At 36.2% G+C, this 20161-nt stretch overlaps 1 protein-coding gene across 2 annotated transcripts; it reads right to left on the bottom strand.

The window, feature by feature from the left end:
• Positions 1–3059: 3059 nt before the first annotated feature.
• On the bottom strand, positions 3060–17757 carry CLEC7A (C-type lectin domain containing 7A). Of its 2 annotated transcripts, XM_058558820.1 has the most exons (7): positions 17607–17757; positions 16441–16612; positions 14228–14326; positions 13026–13163; positions 11758–11909; positions 9973–10091; positions 3060–4277 (listed from the first exon to the last, which is right to left on the bottom strand). In XM_058558820.1, exons 2-7 carry the CDS (start codon positions 16541–16543, stop codon positions 4142–4144), a joined length of 747 nt encoding a protein of 248 aa, XP_058414803.1. In that variant the 5' UTR covers positions 16544–16612; positions 17607–17757; the 3' UTR covers positions 3060–4141. The 2 variants fall into 2 exon arrangements, with proteins under 2 accessions (XP_058414803.1, XP_058414802.1); XM_058558819.1 differs by lacking the exon at positions 13026–13163.
• Between the last annotated feature and the right edge of the window lie 2404 nt (positions 17758–20161).

Below are 20161 nucleotides of genomic sequence, written 5' to 3'. Positions count from 1 at the left end.
AGATTAAATTTAACGTCTCTGTGCCTTTGTGAAAAGAGAAGAGACTATAGGACCAACTTCTTCCTTTCTCCAAGGGCAGAGTACAATGCATCATATACATGGAATGTCAGCACAAAAGAGTCCTTTTGAGGATATCTAATTGATTCTACTCTTTCATTTTCCAAAAAAGGAAATTGAAGCCTAGCTAGATGAAGTGATTGCTCTAAAGTCACACAGTTGGTTAGTGACAGAATTAGGTTTAAAACTACTCTCCTGTTGTCAATTCAATGATCTATCTTCTTACAGTATTTGGACTCAATTTAACATTTTGTAGCACATCTGGTATGTCATGATCATGAACAATTACACATTTTACTGGAAGTCAGGAATTTTAGAATTATTACTAACTACCTGTGAGTTTAAGAAGCCAAGTAACAATTTTTGCTTAAATTTCCCAAGTTGAGAAGGAAATGAGAAGATTATTTTAGATGATGTCCAAAAATTCTTCCTGAATCCATACAATAGAATTATATTATTCTACCAATACTTTTCTATATTTTGGGTGATTGCTTGGCTAAATCAAACATCCTAAATACAAAAGAGTATAGAAGATGCCTAGGTTGGGGCACCCAGGCCCTATGAGGAACGGATCAGGAAGTATATATTGTGGATTCATTGTGTGTCTCAAGCCATGTATTGTTCATCAGGTTATTCTAAATAAAATGAACCTAAAGAGACCTTTCTCTTGCACAATGCCTTGTGAAAAGTAGGAAATCAAGAGCCAGACCTGATCACCTAGTGGTTAAAGTTTGGCACACTCCACTTCAATAGCCTGGGCCTGGTTCCTGGATGTGGAACCACACCACTTGTCTGTCAGTAGCCATGCTGTGGTGGTGGCTCACATAGAAGAACCAGAAGAACTTACAAGTATACACAACTATGTACTGGGACTTTGCAGGGGAAAAAGAAGAAAAAAGGAGAAAAATTGGCAACAGATGGTAGCTTAGGGCGAATCTTTCCCCACACACACACACAAAAAAAGTAGGAAATGAAAAATGATTTGGTCATTCGCATTAGATTGATGATTTAGAAAATAGAAGAGAAGGCAGTAAAAAATTTGAAAGGAGAGGTAAGTGAAGCACATATGAGAAGGAAGCAGAAAGATAGAATATTAGAAATTGCAACAGCTGGGGCCAAAAAAAAAAAAAAAACGGATTTAGGAGATGCTGGTAATTATGATTCTAATGAAACAGCTATCAGAACTATTTCCAAACTTCAGCGATTCAAGTAGATCCTTGATAATTTTTGCCAAGCAACCTACATTAGAACATTTTTACTACTTGTCCTTGCTTATTTTTTCTAACAATGACAAAAATATTTTTTGAACACCTACTTTGTGGCAGGTACTATTCTGATTCTGGGATACATCAGGTTAAAAAAAAACTCTCTGAGAGGCCAGCCTGGTGGCGTAGTGGTTAAGTTAGTGTGTTCTGCTTTGGCGGCCTGGAGTTCGCTGGTTTGGATCCTGGGCACAAACCTACTAACCGCTCATCAAGTCATGCTGAGGCAGCATCCCACACAGAAGAGCTACAACTCTACAGCTATGATATGCAACTAGGTACTAGGGGTTTGGGGAGGAAAAAAAAGAAAAAGAGGAAGATTGGCAACAGATGTTAATCTTCCTCAAAAAAAAAAAAAAAACTGTACTTTTAGAGCCTACATTCTATGGAGGAAGGCAGATGATATACAAGAAAGATCATAAGTAAGTAAATAGTAGAATATATTTGACTGTGATAAGAGTTATGAAAATATATGGAGGGTAAAAGCAATTAAGGATGTAGAATAAGAAGTGTTAGTAATTTTAAATAGGTGGTTAGAGTCAGCCTCATTAAGAAAGTGATATTTGTTCAGAGACTTAACAGAGGTGAAAGAGTAGGCCCTGCAGATGTCTTGCGTAAGAATCGTTCAGGTAAAGGAAACAGGCAGCTCAAAGGCCCTGAGGCAGAAGCATGCCAGCTGCGGTTGAGAAATAACAGAGAAACCAGGGTCCTAAAAGGAATGAGTGAAGAGGAGAAAAGTAGATTAGCTCAAAGGAGTAAAGTGGGCCACAGTAACTGTCTTATAGATAATTATAAAAGTCTTTTGGTTTTGGTTTTGATTTACTTTTTCATCCTGACTTGCATGGGAAGTTGAAGAGAGTTTTGGTAGAGGGCTGACATGATTTGTTTTAAATTTAGTGGACCCACTCTGCTATGTTTGAAAACTACCTATGGAAGGGCAAAGGTGGATGCTGGGAGACTACTTTGAAAATGGTCCCAATAACTCAGGCAAGAGAAGGTGGTGGACCTTTAATAGGTAAGTTCTTTCTTCTAGCATGATTATTACTCATCTTGAATTTATCTTTCAGATGTAAATTCAGCTAGCAGCTATTTTCCCTTTTCTGTCCCTTGGAAAAGTGTGGATGTTTTCCGTTTATTCCCATGCACATTTCCACGTAAGCTGTGGTATAAACATGTATTAACAAGTCAGGTATGGTGTGTGCCTTGGACAACCTAGAGCAATCTTACTTTACACCATCACTTTTGTCATATTTATGCTTTTCTCTTTAAGTCATAAGTTATTGTTGGCCAGACTGTCCATTCTAGATAAGCACAGCTGGACATTCAGCACCCAGAATTATTTTCCTTGATTACTATGATTTCTTCAACTCATCCATTCCATCCTGGGGGGAACCAATCAAACCAAAAACAAAATTAAAATTGGCATCTCTTCAAGATCCCACCTTGTGCCTTAATTTAACTCTCAACCTGGATTATCTTTGCCCTTTCCACATTTCCTTTTAGATAGTGACAACACAGGTTTGCATATTAAAAGACAATAGTAAACTTCACCAAAAATATCTGTCTTCTTCTCTTAGATTTTTAAATATTTAAGATCTCATATTTATTCTTCAACACAGAACTATCTACTACACTACCTCCTCCCCAATGCCAAATTCATCATCATTTTGGGGGAGAAGGCAAACTGTGATAGTGTTTATTACACACAGCACATAATTTGGAGGCCAAAGTTTCTTTGATTAACTTTTTATTAAAGTGAAATTTGCATAACACAAAATTAACCATTTTAAAGTGAAAAATCTTGTGAACTTGATACAATTTCTGTTCACATATTAATAAACATGGGAAGGCTGTAAATGACTCTGCAATAATATGGAAATCCCCACTGGAAATAAAAATAGCATCAGTGGAAAAGACTAAAAGAAAATAAGAGAGAAACAAATCATCATATGAGGAAACATAGTTATGTTCCAATAATACCTTTTTACAGTCATTACCGAAGAATTGCTGAAAACTGCAAACAGTAATCATAAAAAATAATAAAATACGTTTCTCATTCCAAAATTTTAATACCTCTGTCAATAGGATTGGTGACTTTTTTCATATTCATTTTCAGATCTTCTTTTGATTGGTAGTATTTAAAAAAGAGAAAGCTTTCTTATAAGAGCAGTTTTCCTACAATTTCACATTATATAAGATCCTATTAGTCAGAAATGTGGCAGACATATTCTCTGGGCTATGTAATTGAGGAAAAAAAAGGGGGGGGTTGCTGCTTCTTCTCGAGGCTTTTGATCACAATCATGACCATACTGATGAACAAAATAATAAAATAGCTCTGATTGCCATGAAGATATTTTTTCATTTCTTCATTTATCTATTCAGAAATATATTTTGCCTTCCACCTGTGTCTCATAGACTGCTAGAAGTGGAGGAACACATCACGGAAACACACCGTGTGTACAGTGGCACTTTATAAGGACAAATACGACTCTGGTAGAGCCAAAAATTAAGATCTTGAAACACCAAGGATTTGTGGCTAATCCCAGGTAAACAGCAAATCAGTGGTAAAGTGAAAAGTCAAGTTCAGCTGCCCTGACTCTATTTCTAGGCCTCTATTAACTAGAATACAATATTGGCCTACCAATAGAGCTGCAGAAATCATAGTCTCTCCATCCTGTTGCTCAGCTAAGATTCAAATTGGTTGAGCTCTCTTGGTATTTTCAGCACTTATTTTGACCTTAAATATCTCCATTTTCTGTTTTGTTTTCTGCCCTCCTTACTATCTTATAGACTTCTCTCTGCTTCTTCACACCATACCCCCATCATTGTATTAACAGCCTCTTCTCACAAATACTGTATGAGGGTACACTACAAAGTTGGTCATATATGATTGATACGTGAATCCATACACAACGGTGAGATGAGTTTTCCTCGGTAACCGTGCTTCTAATTTGAAACCTGTTAAAATAAAATGCAATGGGGTAATTAGAACAAATCTAAGGAATACTGTCTACTGTCTATACAATGCTGAAATAAATTGGTAAGGATATTGGTGAAGAGAGTTTCTGAAGTGTCTGTACTATTGGAAAAGGAAGCTTGAATTTAGACTGTATTGGTTCTCAAAAGGTAACAGAATAGCCTCCATTATTAAGGCAGAAAAATGACTCAAAAATTTTTTTTAAGAAATACTACTAGTTGCATAAAATTAAATGAAGCTTCTGAAAAAGAAAAAACTATGTAATATTCTGTAGAAAGTTCTTTATTTATCGTTCAACCTCTTACTACAAGTATATTTATCAAAAAAGCAGCAGTATAGTGAAACTATTACTGGGTGTATATAGTGAGTAGACCAACTAGATTGTTAATGCTAAAAGGGAGCTAAAACTAAACAAAGAACATAGATATCAAGGCCACTTAAAGGCAGGACAAACAACTCTATTTATTTTAATGCATCCTGAAGGCAGAATTATATTTCAATATCGTGATAGACAATTATGATAATTCCATGGGTAAATGGAAGCATGGCTCTGTTCTATTTGCTTTTCAGTCTCCTGAGGTAGCAATGTTAATTAGTCAAGCTCAAAGAACCTCACTGAGCCTCACTGCAAAAGCTATGGTCTAGTACTCTTCATCTTGGGTATCTATCTCTTCTTGATCCTGAGGTTGGAGGATTGAGAGAATTCTTCTGTAGAAATGACCAGGCTAAGGGCATGAAACAACTTGGATCCAGGCTTCAGGGAGAATACTATTCAGTGTTCTGCAAAAATTTTCCTTGACGTTCAAGAGTTTTTTGGGTATGTACAGAACTAGATTAAGTTACTGCCACCAAGGGGTGGTAACATATCAAAATGTTAATTTGGGCCCACATTTGTGATTTTGGAAAGAATCCTATAGTCGTATGTTTAAAGGAGCAAAATAAAATTCAAGACAAAAAATTGCTATAGAAAAGTAGGAAATATATTTTGTTAAGATTGTTAATAAACTCGCTGATCTTGGGCTAGTGAAAAAGAAAGAGTTAAGTGGTGTTAAAATCAAAATGTGATCATATTCAGCAGTTTGTACCATTCACACCCACTGGTGCCTGCCAGAAACAAATGAATAGCCACCCTGCAACCTTCAAATTAATTCTCAGATAAAATGTTAAGCAGATTATCAAAAATAATCACGCATATAAGAAAACAAATCAACATGAATGAAAAATAAGATAAAAATATAATAGAAACAGACATACATAAGTATAAGACATTGGAATTATCAAATAGTTGTGGTTTTAAATTGTTTTATTTATTTATTTATTTTTTGTGAGGAAGACCAGCCCTAAGCTAACATCCAATGTCAATCTTCCTCTTTTTTGCTGAGGAAGACTGGCCCTGGGATAACATCCATGCCCACCTTCCTCTACTTTATATGGGACACCGCCACTGCATGGCTTAACAAGTGGTGTGTCTGTGCACCCCCAGGATCTGAACCAGTGAACCCTGGGCCGCCGCAGCAGAGCACGCGCACTTAACCTCTTGCGCCACCAGGCCGGCCCCAAATAAATAGTTGTTAAAGCAACTATACTTAGTGTATTCCAGGAGTTAAAAGATAATGTTGAGAATGTTGGAAGAAAGCCAGGAATTAAAAATAGCAACAGGGTAGATTTGAGAAAGAAGTTGAAATCACAGAACTGAAAAATTTACTAAACAAAATTAAAAACTTAGAAAACCAGTAGTGTTTTCAAGTGTTGGTGAAGATGGGGAGAAATGGCAACTTTCATATTTTCTTCTTGTGGGGTTGTAAATAGTTCTATTTGGAAAGCAGTATGACAATTTCTAAAAGAATATATAAAGATGTTTATAGCCTATGATGCAGCAGTTGCACGTTGAGTTATGTGTTGTAGAAAAATTCTTGAACATGTGCTCAGGAAGGCCCATCAAAGGTATGCATTATAACATTATTTAAAAGATCAATGAATTGCTAACAACCTAATTGCCATCAGTAAGGCAATGGATGAATAAATCGTGGTCTGTTTATATTACGGAATAACAGGGAACAATCAAATATTGAGTGACTAAAATAAGTTGTACAAGACTACTATATATTTAAATTAAAAACGTGGAAAAGACTGTGGTTTACAGACAATAGGTAGGTAGGTAGTAAAGTGTAAAACCCTGGATAAAATTGATATTCACCAATTTCACTGTAGAAGTAACTTCTGGAAAACAATGGAGAGGAAGGGTGGTATCAACTGCATCTGCCACATTGTATTTATTTAAGAGAAGAGAAGATGGTGTGAATATGTCCCAATATGTCCAAACGTCAACATCATTTGTTAAATCTGGGTGCTAGGTATAGAGTGTTGACAATATTGGTCTCTGCATTTGTCTGCTTATTGGCACAGTCATAAAAACATACAAAAAAAGTATTAAAAAGAGCTATGATAAAAAATTTAATGGAGGCTTTTACGGCAGTTTAGCGATAGATTAGAAAAAGTCAATGAACTAGAAGATAAATGAGAAGTAAATATCTAGATTAGAGCAAAAAGAGAAAAAAGCAACTGAGACGTATAGGATTGCAAATGGGTCTACATTGCACACAACTGGAATCCCAGAAGAAAGGAAGAAAGACATAGAGGAAGCAACGTTTGAAGCAAATATGGCTGAGAATTTTCCAAAGCTGAAAAAAGACATCAGATTTAAAACATGTATTACCTTCAAACAGCTGATCTTTCAAAAACAATAAAAAACAGAAAAAATAATAGTATCTTTGAATGGCTGTGAGAAAAATAATACAAATCTCTAATTTTATACTCAAAGGAAATGTTTTTTTAGAAACGTTGAAATAAAGACAGTTTTAGGCAAACAGAGAATTCAACCCTAAAATTTCGACTCTAAAGGAGATACTAAAGAACATTCTCCAGATTTAAGAAAATGATTCAAAATGGAGGTAGGAGAGGCAGAAAGGAATAAGAAACAATGAAAATTATACATATTTGCGAAAATCTAGATGAATTGACTGCATAAATCTATACAGTTACTGTTTCCTAGGGCTACATATTTTTCAATCCAAGATACCATAAATTGTTGATGTACCATTTATTTAATCTAATACTGTGAAATAAATTCATCAAAGATGAAAATTTAATGGAAAATAAAGGGCTATTTTGGTGCAGGAATAAATAAATTAAACTGCCAAACAGAAAAGAGTAACAATGAAAAGTGCATATTTTAATCTTGCCACCACATAGAAGGTGGGAGGAAAAAACTATATCCTCTGAGAACTTGAATCACAAGCTGGTACTCATATAGTTCACCTCTCTGAGTCCATAATACCAGTGTATTCCAGAAAAAATCCAAGTGGAGTGTGTAATTTAAGTGGTCTCAGGTTAGGGATGCCTCCCTTTGAGTACCAGAAACAAATGCTAATCCTTCTTGACAGGGCTCAACTTCCATCCAGGCCTACAGTGATTATAAAAGACCATCAGCTGTAAGACAAATGCCAATTTTAAAGATGTTAAAATGTGTAAAAATATGTGTCATCATTAAAGTACACAAAAGTAATAGCATGCAAATTGGGGATGAAGTAAAGAGAGCAGAAGAATATTCTAAGATTTTTATATTGCCCAGGAAGAACATAAAAAGGCCAATTAATATTAGACTTTGATGGTGAAGAATTCATGCAATCTCTAGAGTAACTACCAGAAAATTAGTAAAAGAGTAAATTCCAAATTGATATAAAAAAATGGAATAATAGAAAGTATTTAACCAGTCTAAAAGTAGGAAAGCAAGAAAAGAGAAAACAACACTGAACGGACCATATACCTGTAAGATATAACAATTTTAAATCTATCTGTTCCTAACAACATGGCTCCAACACATCAAATAAAATGTTTACAGAATTGTAAGTAGAATACAGTGGAAAATTTTGATACAATTCTCTCAGTATGGGAAGAAGCAGATAAAAATCAGAAATTGCAATCACAGTGAATATGTTCTCTGATCTTAATGGAATAAAGCTAAAACTTAAAATAAAAGGATAACCAGAAACACACATACACTTATAAATTAAGAATTACATTTGTAAATAATTCATGAATCAAAGAACAACTCACAATGGAAATTAGAAAATACTTTGAACTGAACAACAATGAAAATACATTAAAATGATAGCCTTAAATACACGTACTTGAGAAAAAGAAGGAGTGAATCTTATGTGTCTAACATCCATACAAAAGTTAGAGAAAGAACAGCAAATTCAATACAAAGAAATTGGACAGAAGGTAGTAATAAAGAGAGAACCAAAATTAATGAAAGAAAAAAAAGACAGAAGGAGAAAGAGAGAGAGAATCAACAAAGCCAAAGGTTCTTTCTTTGAAAAGACTAATCAAATTGGAAACTATACCTGTTGAGATTGATAGAAGAAAAAAAGAAAGAAACAAGCATTCACATACACACACTCACACAGACACACACACAGACACCAATAAAAGAAACTTAAAAGAGGAATACAATATCATATTCTGCAGATGTTAAAAAAATAATGAATGACAATTGCAATGAGGAAAACTTTAACACTTTGTGCTGGTTAATTTTACGTGTAAACTTTACTGGCCACAGCCAGATAAAACATTTCTGAGTGTGCCATTTGAATCTGTGAACTCAGTAAAGTAGATTGGCCTCTCCAATGTGGGTGGGCATCATCCAATCCATTAAAGGCCTAAATAGAACAAAAAGGCAGAAGAAAGAGGAATTTGTCCCCTTTTTCCTGCCTCGCTGCATGAGCTGGGACATCTCATCTCATCTCATCTTCTCCTGCCTTGGCACTGGATTTTACACCATTGGCTCCTCTGGTTCTCAGCTCTTCATACTAGGACTGAATTACACCACAGGCTTTCCCGGGTCTCCAGCTTGCAGACAGCAGATTGTGGGACTTCTCAGTCTCCGTAATCATGTGAGCCAATTCCTCATAATAAATCTCTCTATATAAATTCTTCCTCATTGTGTCTGTATTAGTCAGGGTTCGAATGGGGAACTCTGTTTCTCTGGAGAACACAATGAGGAAGAATTCGTAATGATGCAAATGTGAAATATGTTTACAAGAACTTCACAAAATATGAAATGTAGTTGCTTTTAAAATGATGATAATAGCATGTATCACATATTTACTATATGTAAGACACTATGCTAAGTGATTTTATTTTCTCTCCTTTATCTCAAAATTCTATGAGGTAGGTACTATTTTAATTCTCATTTACAGATGAAGAAAGAGGGGCTCAGGTAGGTTAAGCAACTTATCCAATTTTACACTGAGTGGGCCAATCACTGACTCAAGCTGAGAACTAACTTCAAAACCTATGCTCTTAACCACAGTTTAACACTGAGTGACAGTGATTACTCCTTACTGGACAATTTCAGAGAGATGCCCTTCTGGTAAGAAAGCTGAGGGAACACTTGTGTTGATAGCATTAAATGGCCACTCAGCTCTTTTGACTATAAAGACCTCCTCTACACTCTTGTTCTCTTTTTTTCTTGGCTCACTCTTTTCTCTCTCCCCATGGCTCTCTGTCATTCTCTCTCTTTCTTTATATGGCCAATAAACAGATTCTTAACCACTTGACATGGTCTCACCTCTCTGAGAAAGGGTATGAAGCTTCGTCTCTCCAGATACTTACAAGTTAGAAGAGAATATTGAGCCATCCTCCCAGAACCATGCTCCTTCAGTCTGATGGCGAGAAAGCCCTATCCAAAATGAATTATCAGGTTGGGACGACACTTGCTTTGCTATAAATTCCTGTAGGGAAACATAAATACAAATACTTGTCAAGGAGACAGAGAGGTAGAGATAGAGATGATAGAGATAGAGAGACAAAGACAGAAGAGATAGAGAGACACTCTTAGCAACATTGACAAAGAGACAAAAGATTGAATCACCTTGGTGAAGGATGCATGCATACACTGGCATCAACCTAGAGAGAAGTGGTAATTCTTGAATGCCATTCAGTGTCGCAAAAGGCATATTTCATTTCTTCAGGGTCATTATTGCTTAATTTTTCAATAAAGAATAGCTCCATAACGTCAAAATTGTGTCATCTCCACTCAAACTACCTGACGAAATCCACAACCTTCTCCTTTTCCTCAAATTGTAAGTAAAAATTTACACGACCTTTGTCAAGAAATGATTCTCATGGGGACGGCCCGGTGGCGCAGTGGTTAAGTGTGCGCGCTCCACTTTGGCGGCCCGAGGCTTCGAAGGTTCGGATCCCAGGCGCTCACCGACGCACTGCTTGTCAAGCCATGCTGTGGCGGCGTCCCATAGAAAGTGGAGGAAGATGGGCACGGATGTTAGCCCAGGGCCGATCTTCCTCAGCAAAAAAAGAGGAGGATTGGCAGATGTTAGCTCAGGGCCAATCTTCCTCAGCAAAAAAGAGAAGGATTGGCATCGGATGTTAGCTCAGAACTGATCTTCCTCACAGGCACACGCACACACAAAAAAAAGAAATGATTCTCAGAGTTACATGACAACTTAAAAATAGTTTAGTCCCATTGCTTGCTTTATGAATAAGTAACCTGGGGTTTAATGATGATATTTGAATTGTTAACAAATATAGTACAATATAGTGGCAATTATAGGAAAGTCTAAAAACCAGAAAGACTTCCAGTCTCATTCTCTTTCTTCGCCATACATCTACTTCCAGTAATTTTCTTATGAACTAGAACTGTTGGGTAAGACATGACAGAAACAAAAACCTGAGAGTAGTGAAAGTAAACGGAGAAGTTGCAGATTGTTTAGATGTATAGTCTAGGATGTTTTCTGACCATTAACCCCTTCTCATAGCCCATCTCAGTTCTATCCCTCGTTCATGATGCATTGTAAGTCTCACTTTTTCCGTAATGCTTTTTGTGTCAAGAGAGATCTCTCTTTGAATTCCTATTGCATTTGTTGCCAATACCAGATATTCAACTTTTAACAGCTTTTGAATTGTTTATTTTTTTCTTACAAATTATATGAGCATCATAATAGCAAGTTTAGTTTTTAAACCTCTTTGCCTTTCCCAGTAGCTTGCAAGGAGTAAAGGATTTATAAATGTATATTAAAATTGCTGCTATTTTTCTTGATAATTATGATGACAAAGAGGAGAATTTTCTATTTTAGTCCACCAAATTTAAAAATTGAAATCCAAACCCACAAAAATGAGTAGTGGTCTGATTATCATAGTCATGCAAACTTGAATCTGTTTGAAAAGATTTGTTTTAAAGTGAAATGTGCTTATTTTTTAAATTAATTAATTAAAAAGAAAAACATATTATATACCTTACCCACTTAGTGCATGCTATTATAACTATGGAGAATATTAAAAAGGACTTTCTCTTAGGGAAAATTATCATTACCTGGAATCTACCTCTATTTTTCTGCTCAATATAGACCACAGATAGTTATAATTGAAGTCTACACTTACTAATTCTTCTGAGCTGTCTATATTCAGGAGATTAGAACCCAGTAGAGAGCATTGCCTTTTACTTATATTCCAGGAACTTAATGATGTGCTAAATAGATAACAGCTGTTCTCATGTATGATCCAGTTAGAGGGACAAGAGCTGGAAAGAACTCCTGGAAATAAAAGATAAGTATAATGAGGTTCATATCATAACAATTCACTCTTTCACTGCGAGCACCATTCATCCTGAGGACACTTACTAAATAATCAATGAATTGCTAATAATATACTTTATTTTCAATTCAAATTATAGGGATATAATATTACAGAGGAGACCACCTTAAAATCCTCCCCTTCATTTAAAATTAAAAAAATTAATCAAGTAACTATAAACAGTGTTTTAGACAGTCAATTCTCCTTTCCTTCTTGACTTGTTTTCCTTTCCTTCAAATTCAGTCTAGAACTCCCTTTCTCAGTCATAACTTTTAAAATGAATTAACTCAAAATCAATCATTGAAGTAGACATTGAAGTAATTAATTTACAGGTGTGAGATCCATTTCAGAATGCAACTTTCCAAATGAGAAAAGTAAAAGAGCAATTATTCACATTATAGAGTATCTCTGTTTTGTATTATTAGCTACTTGATACCAATAGTGATGAGGTATGGGTCCAAAGATAGAAAATTGAAGTCAAAATATTGTCATAGTCAATTATGAGGCAGTTAGAAATAAAGACCAAGAGTATGTAAAATTGTAATGAAATTGTATGATTAAAGAAAAACAAATTTAACTAGAGTTTTCAGGAATACATCTATTAGGTCTATCTCTTTTGTATGTGTTTAATTTAGCCTCAATTCTTAGCACCATTTTCCCTTCTTTCCTTTTTCTCTCTCTTCCTTCCTTTCTGATGTCCTGTTTGCTACTCTAATTATATCACTTTAAAATGTCAACTCCCTAAGGGGAGAGAACACATTTCTCTCCTTCACACCAATTATACAATCTCCTTTAGGCCTAAACACTTATCCAGTGATAAATTAGTTACTGATTTGAAAAAACAAAAACAAAAACTTAGAACTGTTCAGCCAAGTGCATGGGGTGTTTATGATACCACTTTATTGTATATAAGACAGGTGCGTATTATACTGAGATAATACTACTGTGTGCCTTCCTTGAATGCACAATCACTGCATGTAAAAGTACTGTCTTCATTCCCTCTGCTCCAGGTCTTAGCACCAAGAATTATCCCTTTTGAATCAAGAATTCTATTAATCCTTTAACTCTGCCCTTGCCTGCAGTTGTGATAGTCTTGGTAGGAGCCACGTTCTCTTCTAAAGATGATTGTGTAGATTGACTGTGGTTCTCTCTATTTCTTGATGGAAAGTTGTTGCTCTTCAATGGTTTGCTCCCTGAATTGGATCTCCAAAAAGCTTCAGATACCAACAACCATAATAATGACAGGGAAAAAAAAGTCATTCTACTATGTTTGAAAACTAAAATCCCAAATCCCATATTTTTCTTGGAATATAAAGGGATACATTGTTGATTAATGATAAATAGATAATACGTTGCTAATGGAGAAGTAAAGATAGAGATAGACAGATAGATAGATAGATTGACGGGTTACATAGATGGAAAGAAATAACTGCCATGAAGGAGGTGTAGTAAAAAAGAGAAAAATGAAGTACGTAGAGAAGAAAGATTTTGAGGGAGAAAGCAAGAAGTAAATGAAAGAGTCAATTGGAGCCATGATAGATTTGAAATGGTAATAAAGCTATCTTCCTTCCAGTTGAAAATGAGAGCTCCTTGAGAACTCGCCCAGTACCTATAACATAAATGTACTCAATAAACATCTGACTAATTAAGGAATCTAATGAAGACTCTCTGAAGGCACAATAATACTTTATTGACAATACAATGCATGTGATTTAAAATCTAATGTTTGTTCATCCATCACAAAACATCTACTTAGTACTTAGTAAGTGCCTCAGGTAATTGCTGATATATCCAAAGGAGATTAGACTAAAGATCAGGTATAAAACAATTTCCTTAAATCAGGAGACTCATAAAAATAGCTTGTAGTTTCTTTAGAGAATTTATTTCATTAGGAAGATAAGCACCATATTGTACTTCCTTTTTTACCTCCACTGGTTTCCTTCCATTAATTTATCCTGGGAATTCCACAGCTTTGAAACCAGCTATTCAAGGAGGGTAGTAGAACCATGTAGTTAAGAGTATGAGTTTTTTTAGATCATTCACCTGAATTTGCAATCATGATCTCACCACTAACTAGTCTATGACTCTAGAAAAACAAAATAACCTTCCAGACTCTCACATCCCTTATAAATAAAATGAGAATTAATAGTACCAATTCAATAGGGTTAATAATGAGATTAAATTAGATTATGCATGTCAAGCTTTTAAAAGAGTGCCTGGCACATTATAAATGCTTATTAAATATCTGTTATTGTTAATATCCCCCACCAATACTCACCCATGGTACCCAGGACCACAGCTATCACCAGTATTACCAAACATAGGATTCCCAAAGTCACAGCAATGGGACACCAACGAGGAGATGCAGCACAGGTTCCTGAGGAGCCAGAGGGAGCAGAAATTGAAGGAAGAAATAGAATGAGGGATCATGGAGCACTTTAATTCTACAGTTCATCAAAATCTGGCAAATTCTAAAGTGAACCATTAATCACTGATTCCTGGAGAATCTAGTCATGTAGAGTTAGTCTGAATTTTTCCCCAGCTTTAGCATACTTCTTCAGGTTCTGCAACTGTAATTTGAGCACAGTGCTGTGATATCTATGCACGCCTAATTTTAGATCCACATTAATATTTATAGGTCTTGACACTACCAGGATCCTGAAATCTTACTCATTCTTAGAACAGACAGCTTAACGTAGGGGAAATAGCACTGGTTACTAAGGGTAATCTTCCCTTTTCACTCATGTGTTGCCTTGGGCAAATTACTTCCTGTTTTTTCATTTCTCTTTGTGAAAAATTGGAGTAATAATACCTCAAAGGATTATTGTGGGTATTAAATGAGCTAACACACATAAAAGCACCTAGTTTAGAGATTATGAGCACATTGTAGGTAACTCACTGTTTGTTCACACATATGCATAAACACACACACCTCCCTACCTCTTGCATCATCCAGTATCTTCACTATTCCCCAACAGATTGCGCAAGAAAAGAATTCATAAGTGGCAAAAGGAAAATAATTGTGCAATGTGATTTTACAGGAAAGAAGAAGAGAACAAATTCTGATGTCAAAACCTGTAGCAATCTCTCTCTTGATAACAGAGAATTCCTTTTATGTCAACATCACCATAGCAAGAACATAGCTCTGCCTTTGACTGAGAATAAGCAGTAGGAGCATTTCAGAACATTGTCAAATAGAAGAATCACAGAGGGGACTAAACCTCTCATTCTCTAAAAGAGAGATCTTTTAATGCCCTTCTCCATTTTTCACGCCTTTTATATTTTGTTTAAGACTCTTGCCCTGCTAATGGGATCTTTTCATCTAATATATATTTTCTTTCACCGGTGTACATAGAACTTCCTTTTGTTTAAAAAAATCCAAATTCATTTCTTACCATAAAAATCATATCAGATTCAGGATTCTAAACTCTATGACTTCTGACTTCCTTTTGGCCTTTATCACAAAAAAAGTTTGCTTTTTTCCCTCACCTATCTTCCAACTTTTCATTCTTTTTTTTTTTTTTAATTCGTAGATGGCATCCTGGAACCTTTTTTTTTTTTTTTGAGGAAGATTGGCCATGAGCTAACATCTGTTGCCAATCTTCCTCTTTTTTTTTCTCTCGCCAAAGCCCCAGTACACAGTTGTACATCCTAGTTGTAGGTCCTTCTTTGATTTTTTTTTGTGAGGAAGATAGACCCTGAGCTAACATCTGCCAATCCTCCTCTCTTTTTGCTGAGGAAGACTGGCCCTTGGCTAACATCCATGCCAATCTTCCTCTACTTTATATGGGATGCCACCACAGCATGGCTTGACAAGCGGTGCGTCGGCGCATGCCCGGGATCCAAACCTGCGAACCCCGGGCTGCCTCAGCGGAGCGCCACACCTAACCACTTGCACCACCTGGCCGGCCCCTGTAGGTCCTTCTATTTCTTCTATGTGGGATGCTGCCTCAGCTTGGCTTGATGAGCATTGTATAAGTCCACGCCCAGGATCCGAACCGGCAAACCCTGGGCCACCGAAGAGGAGTGCATCAACTGTAACCACTATGCCACCTGGCCAGCCCCCATCTTTTCATTCTTCTCTCCAATATCCTGATGTTGTTCATATACACTTATTTAAGTTTCCTCGACCTCCATTCTACAATTTACTCCTCTCTATCAAACAACAACAAGCCACTCCTGTTGAAATTCTTTCATCTCTGCATTTCATCACACTTATTACAGGTCCTTACTGCTGAAGTGTCTGTTTCTACAGAGCAGAGAAATTGTATTTTCTGCCATCAGAATAATTAATTTACATACTAGTTATTAGTCACTGAATGATTGCCAAGAGAAAAGGCTTAGTTACATTCAAATTATCTTCAATGACTTCTGAAAACCTTTTAAAACATATTAATAAAAGCCCTACAAATCACAAGTCTCTCATATTTTCTCCCCTTATGGGTTTTAGTTGATGAGAATAAGAATGCTGAAGGCAGAAAGAAAAAATACCTTTCTCTGAGACCACACGTCTCCTGGCGATGCCTTGAGAGCTGAAGTCTAATTGAGTATATCCATCTTCATCCACATTTTCTAACTCAGAGTGGTATTCCATTGTTCTCCTGGGTTCCCGAGTTGACACAGCATTTGAGAGCTCTTTTCTCTCTTCTCCTAAGACAACTGCCTGTGGACAAAAGAGGATCTATGAGTCAAATCATGTGGGAGAGGTATTTACTGAGGTTGAACAAGAGCTTAAGTTGTCCAACCAGCTATCCAAAAGCAGGAAACGAAAACTCTGCCATAGCAATTTCCCATTTGTATCTTTAGATCCTGTTTCTGAGACTAATGACTCTTAAAAAAATAATAAGGCAGCACAATGGATAGATCTTTGTTTCAGACAAAATGTGAGAAAAATGAAGAGACTAATGTCTTATGCTGCTTTCATTATTCTCACAACTGAATTTGACATCATTAATTGACTTGGTCTATATAAACTATTAAACAATTTTGATACCTCGAGTTCACCAATACTTCGCTATAACTATACATTAATTCACTTATTCGTGTAGTCGCTTGTTCAGTAAACATTTTCAGAATGCCCATCTTTTCAATTGGCGGGAGCTGGGGATACAAGGATAAATGATACCTGTGAAGAAGCTCTTTGTCTAATAACAGGAAACCTACAGATAGGTATATGAAGGATGCCATAAGGAGGTGCACTGTTGTAACAACAGAGAGAGGAAACAAATCTCTTTGGGATTTGTCAGAGATTAACATGAAGTGGTAAATTATTTATTGAACAATTACTATGAGCTAAGTACTACCCATTACACATGTTTTCTCATTCAATCTCAGTTTTCCAACAAGTCTATGTGGGAGGTATTATTCTTATTTTCAAATGAAGAAAATGAGACATAGAAATTTTAGTCCCTTGCTCAATTTTAAGAAGCTAATAAGAATATTGAAGAAAGGAATCAAGTCAAAGTCTACTCGCTGCAAAACTCATGATCTTTTCTGTTATGCTACACTGCCTCCTTCACCATTCCATACACTTATATTGCAAGTAAGAAGTTATGGAGGATTCTTGCACTGAAATATTATGCTAAATGTTTGATTTTTTTCCTCTCTTCCAATTTCCATAGTAATGTCCAAATTAATGAGATACGGAAAACACTTACCACTGCTGGAAACTACAGAGGTATCCAACCTGTTTACAAGTCTTTGAAGCAAGTAGCATGAAGGAGACATCTGACTGTTGTCAAAGATAGACCACGCCAGACACTCATTAAAGCGGTCAAGACAGATTTCCTTCAGTAATACTATTACAACAGACAAGAGAGCCCAGCATGAACTGACCCAACTTCCCCAAAACAAAGACTGGAGACTTTTTAAAGGCTGGAGTATGCGAAGGGAAAGGCACTGAGTGGTATTAAGGGGGGTTAATCCGTGTGACTGGGCCATCTGAATTTGTTAATTGGTGCCTCTCCAGAAGAGAAATGAACTTCTGCTTTTATGACAGGAGGCAATGGTGCATGTTGAAGGATGGTGGCCCCCTCTGAAGTTAAGCCCCTATCTTCCCACAGAGAGTAAAAGTCCCTAACTCCCTGAATGGTTGCATTTCAAAGAGATGGCTCTCAGGTCCTGAAGAAACTGTTTTGGGTGGTAGATTTACATCTCAAAGGGCAGAGAAAGGATCTATAATTGCAAGCTTTCTAAAGTAACTGCTCTAAGAGGGGCTCCAGGGACCTGCCTATCTGTCTATCACCAAGTTTTGACTAGAACAAACAGTAAATTCTCCTGGAAGCATTGAGCTTTCTGAAGTAGGCATTTTACGGGGGTCTGGGGTGACGCTAGGGACTCAGCCTTAAGCTGTTAGAAGCCATGCCGGAGTTTGTCACGTCTCTTAGTGCAGAGGTTTGGACGGAGGTGTTATACGCCGAGAGTTCTGCAGTTCTCACTAACAACATGTCCAAATGGAAGAGAGTGCAATGGAAAATAAGTGAGTTTCTACGTCTTACCCAGGCTGCCACAAAAGTTTTACTAACTTTTTGTAGACACGTTGCAAAGTAGTAAGGTGGATCTAATCTCAACATCCATCAGTTCATCAGCTTTCACTTCTATAATGCAGCCCTCGGAAAGCAGAGGATAGTTGGAAAGCAGGGGATTTTTCACAGAGTGAATAAATTGGCTCAAGGAAGAAGTGAGCCTACTAAACAAAACTAGAGAACAACAATGAGAAGAGCACCTTCCAGGCAATAAAAAGAGGCTGGCTTTTTACTGTCAATTCAGACTTTCCAATGAGAGAACTTGACGTAATAACTTTATTTTTTATGACTACTTTCCTCTATTTAATCACAATCCTACAAGAACAATTGGCTCTTGAAATTTTTTCAATAAATGTAAACTTTAGTCTTCTCTTTTTGTCTGAGACTAAAACAATTGAACAGCGATTACACAAATTATGGATAAACTAGGAAAAAAAGTCCCTTAGCATTTCAAGGGGCAGGGGAGGGTTGGAGACAGACAGTCTAAGTATTCACAGAAAACTACCCCTGGTTAAACATTAATGTAAGAAACAGGTGAAAAACAAACCAACCTAAACAAAACAAACAAAACCCAGTAAACAACAATTATCTAATTCATATTCTCAGTGAAAATTTGATGAAAAATTGCATCCATACAGCAAGTTTTTTCCTCAAAGAAAAATGAGGAATCTGAGAAGAGTTCTTAGAAGTGAAAAACACATTTTATAAACTAAAACTACAATTAATTGAATCTGAGTCAGATTGAATATAATGTCAATAAAACAATCGAAAGAACTGCATTCAGAATAGCTAAATTAGCCTGGTCATGCTCTTATTTCTACAAATATTAAGCTGTTGTTAACAGTAGTATTTGCTTTCAGAATTAAATCTCAAAAAATAAAATTCTTCCCAAATAAATATCTATTTTGATAGATGCACTAGAAAGAGTGTTAGACCAGCAAAAAGAAACACAAGAGAGCCTGAGGCATATATCCAATGTGACTTTTTGGAAAATTTATACAAATAAATGAATAAAGAGAAATGAATAAATATACAAACTTATAGAAATAAATGAATAAATTAATTAAATAGAAAACAAGATTATTAAAAACAAACTAAGTATTCACTTAAGAACCATTGTAGAAAAAAAAATGTAAGTCTTCAGGATACCAACATTCCAAAGTACCGTCCCCATTAATGTTTATAAGTTTCAAAAAAAAAAAAAATCATCAGGGGCCAGCCCCGTGAAGTAGCAGTTAAGTGTGTGTGCTCTGCTGCTGGCGGCCTGGGTTCGGATCCCGGGTGTGCACCAATGCACTTGTTAGGCCATGCTGTGGCGGCATCCCATATAAAAGTGGAGGAAGATGGGCATGGATGTTAGCCCAGGGCCAGTCTTCCTCAGCAAAAAAAAAAAAAAAAAGGAGGATTGGCATGGATGTTAGCTCAGGGCTGATCAAATTTCACCTCCAATTTGAATGCTAACTTGAGTCTCCTTCCTTCCTCCCTCCCTTGCTTCCTTCCTCTATCTATCCGTTAAGCAATTAAATATCTACTGAACATTTACCATCTTCTCAGAAGCCTAGATACAAGGAAGCATGAGGCCCAATCCCCACCCTGATTGGTTCCACATCATATTTGGAGGATACAGACAAAAAAATTTACTTAAATCATTTATGTATGTATCCCCTGGTTTGGGCACACCACGAAAA

Source organism: Diceros bicornis, chromosome 17 (assembly GCF_020826845.1).
Source record: "Diceros bicornis minor isolate mBicDic1 chromosome 17, mDicBic1.mat.cur, whole genome shotgun sequence".
Classification (NCBI taxonomy): Eukaryota; Metazoa; Chordata; class Mammalia; order Perissodactyla; family Rhinocerotidae; genus Diceros; species Diceros bicornis.
This window is presented reverse-complemented; position numbering and strand designations above follow the sequence as displayed.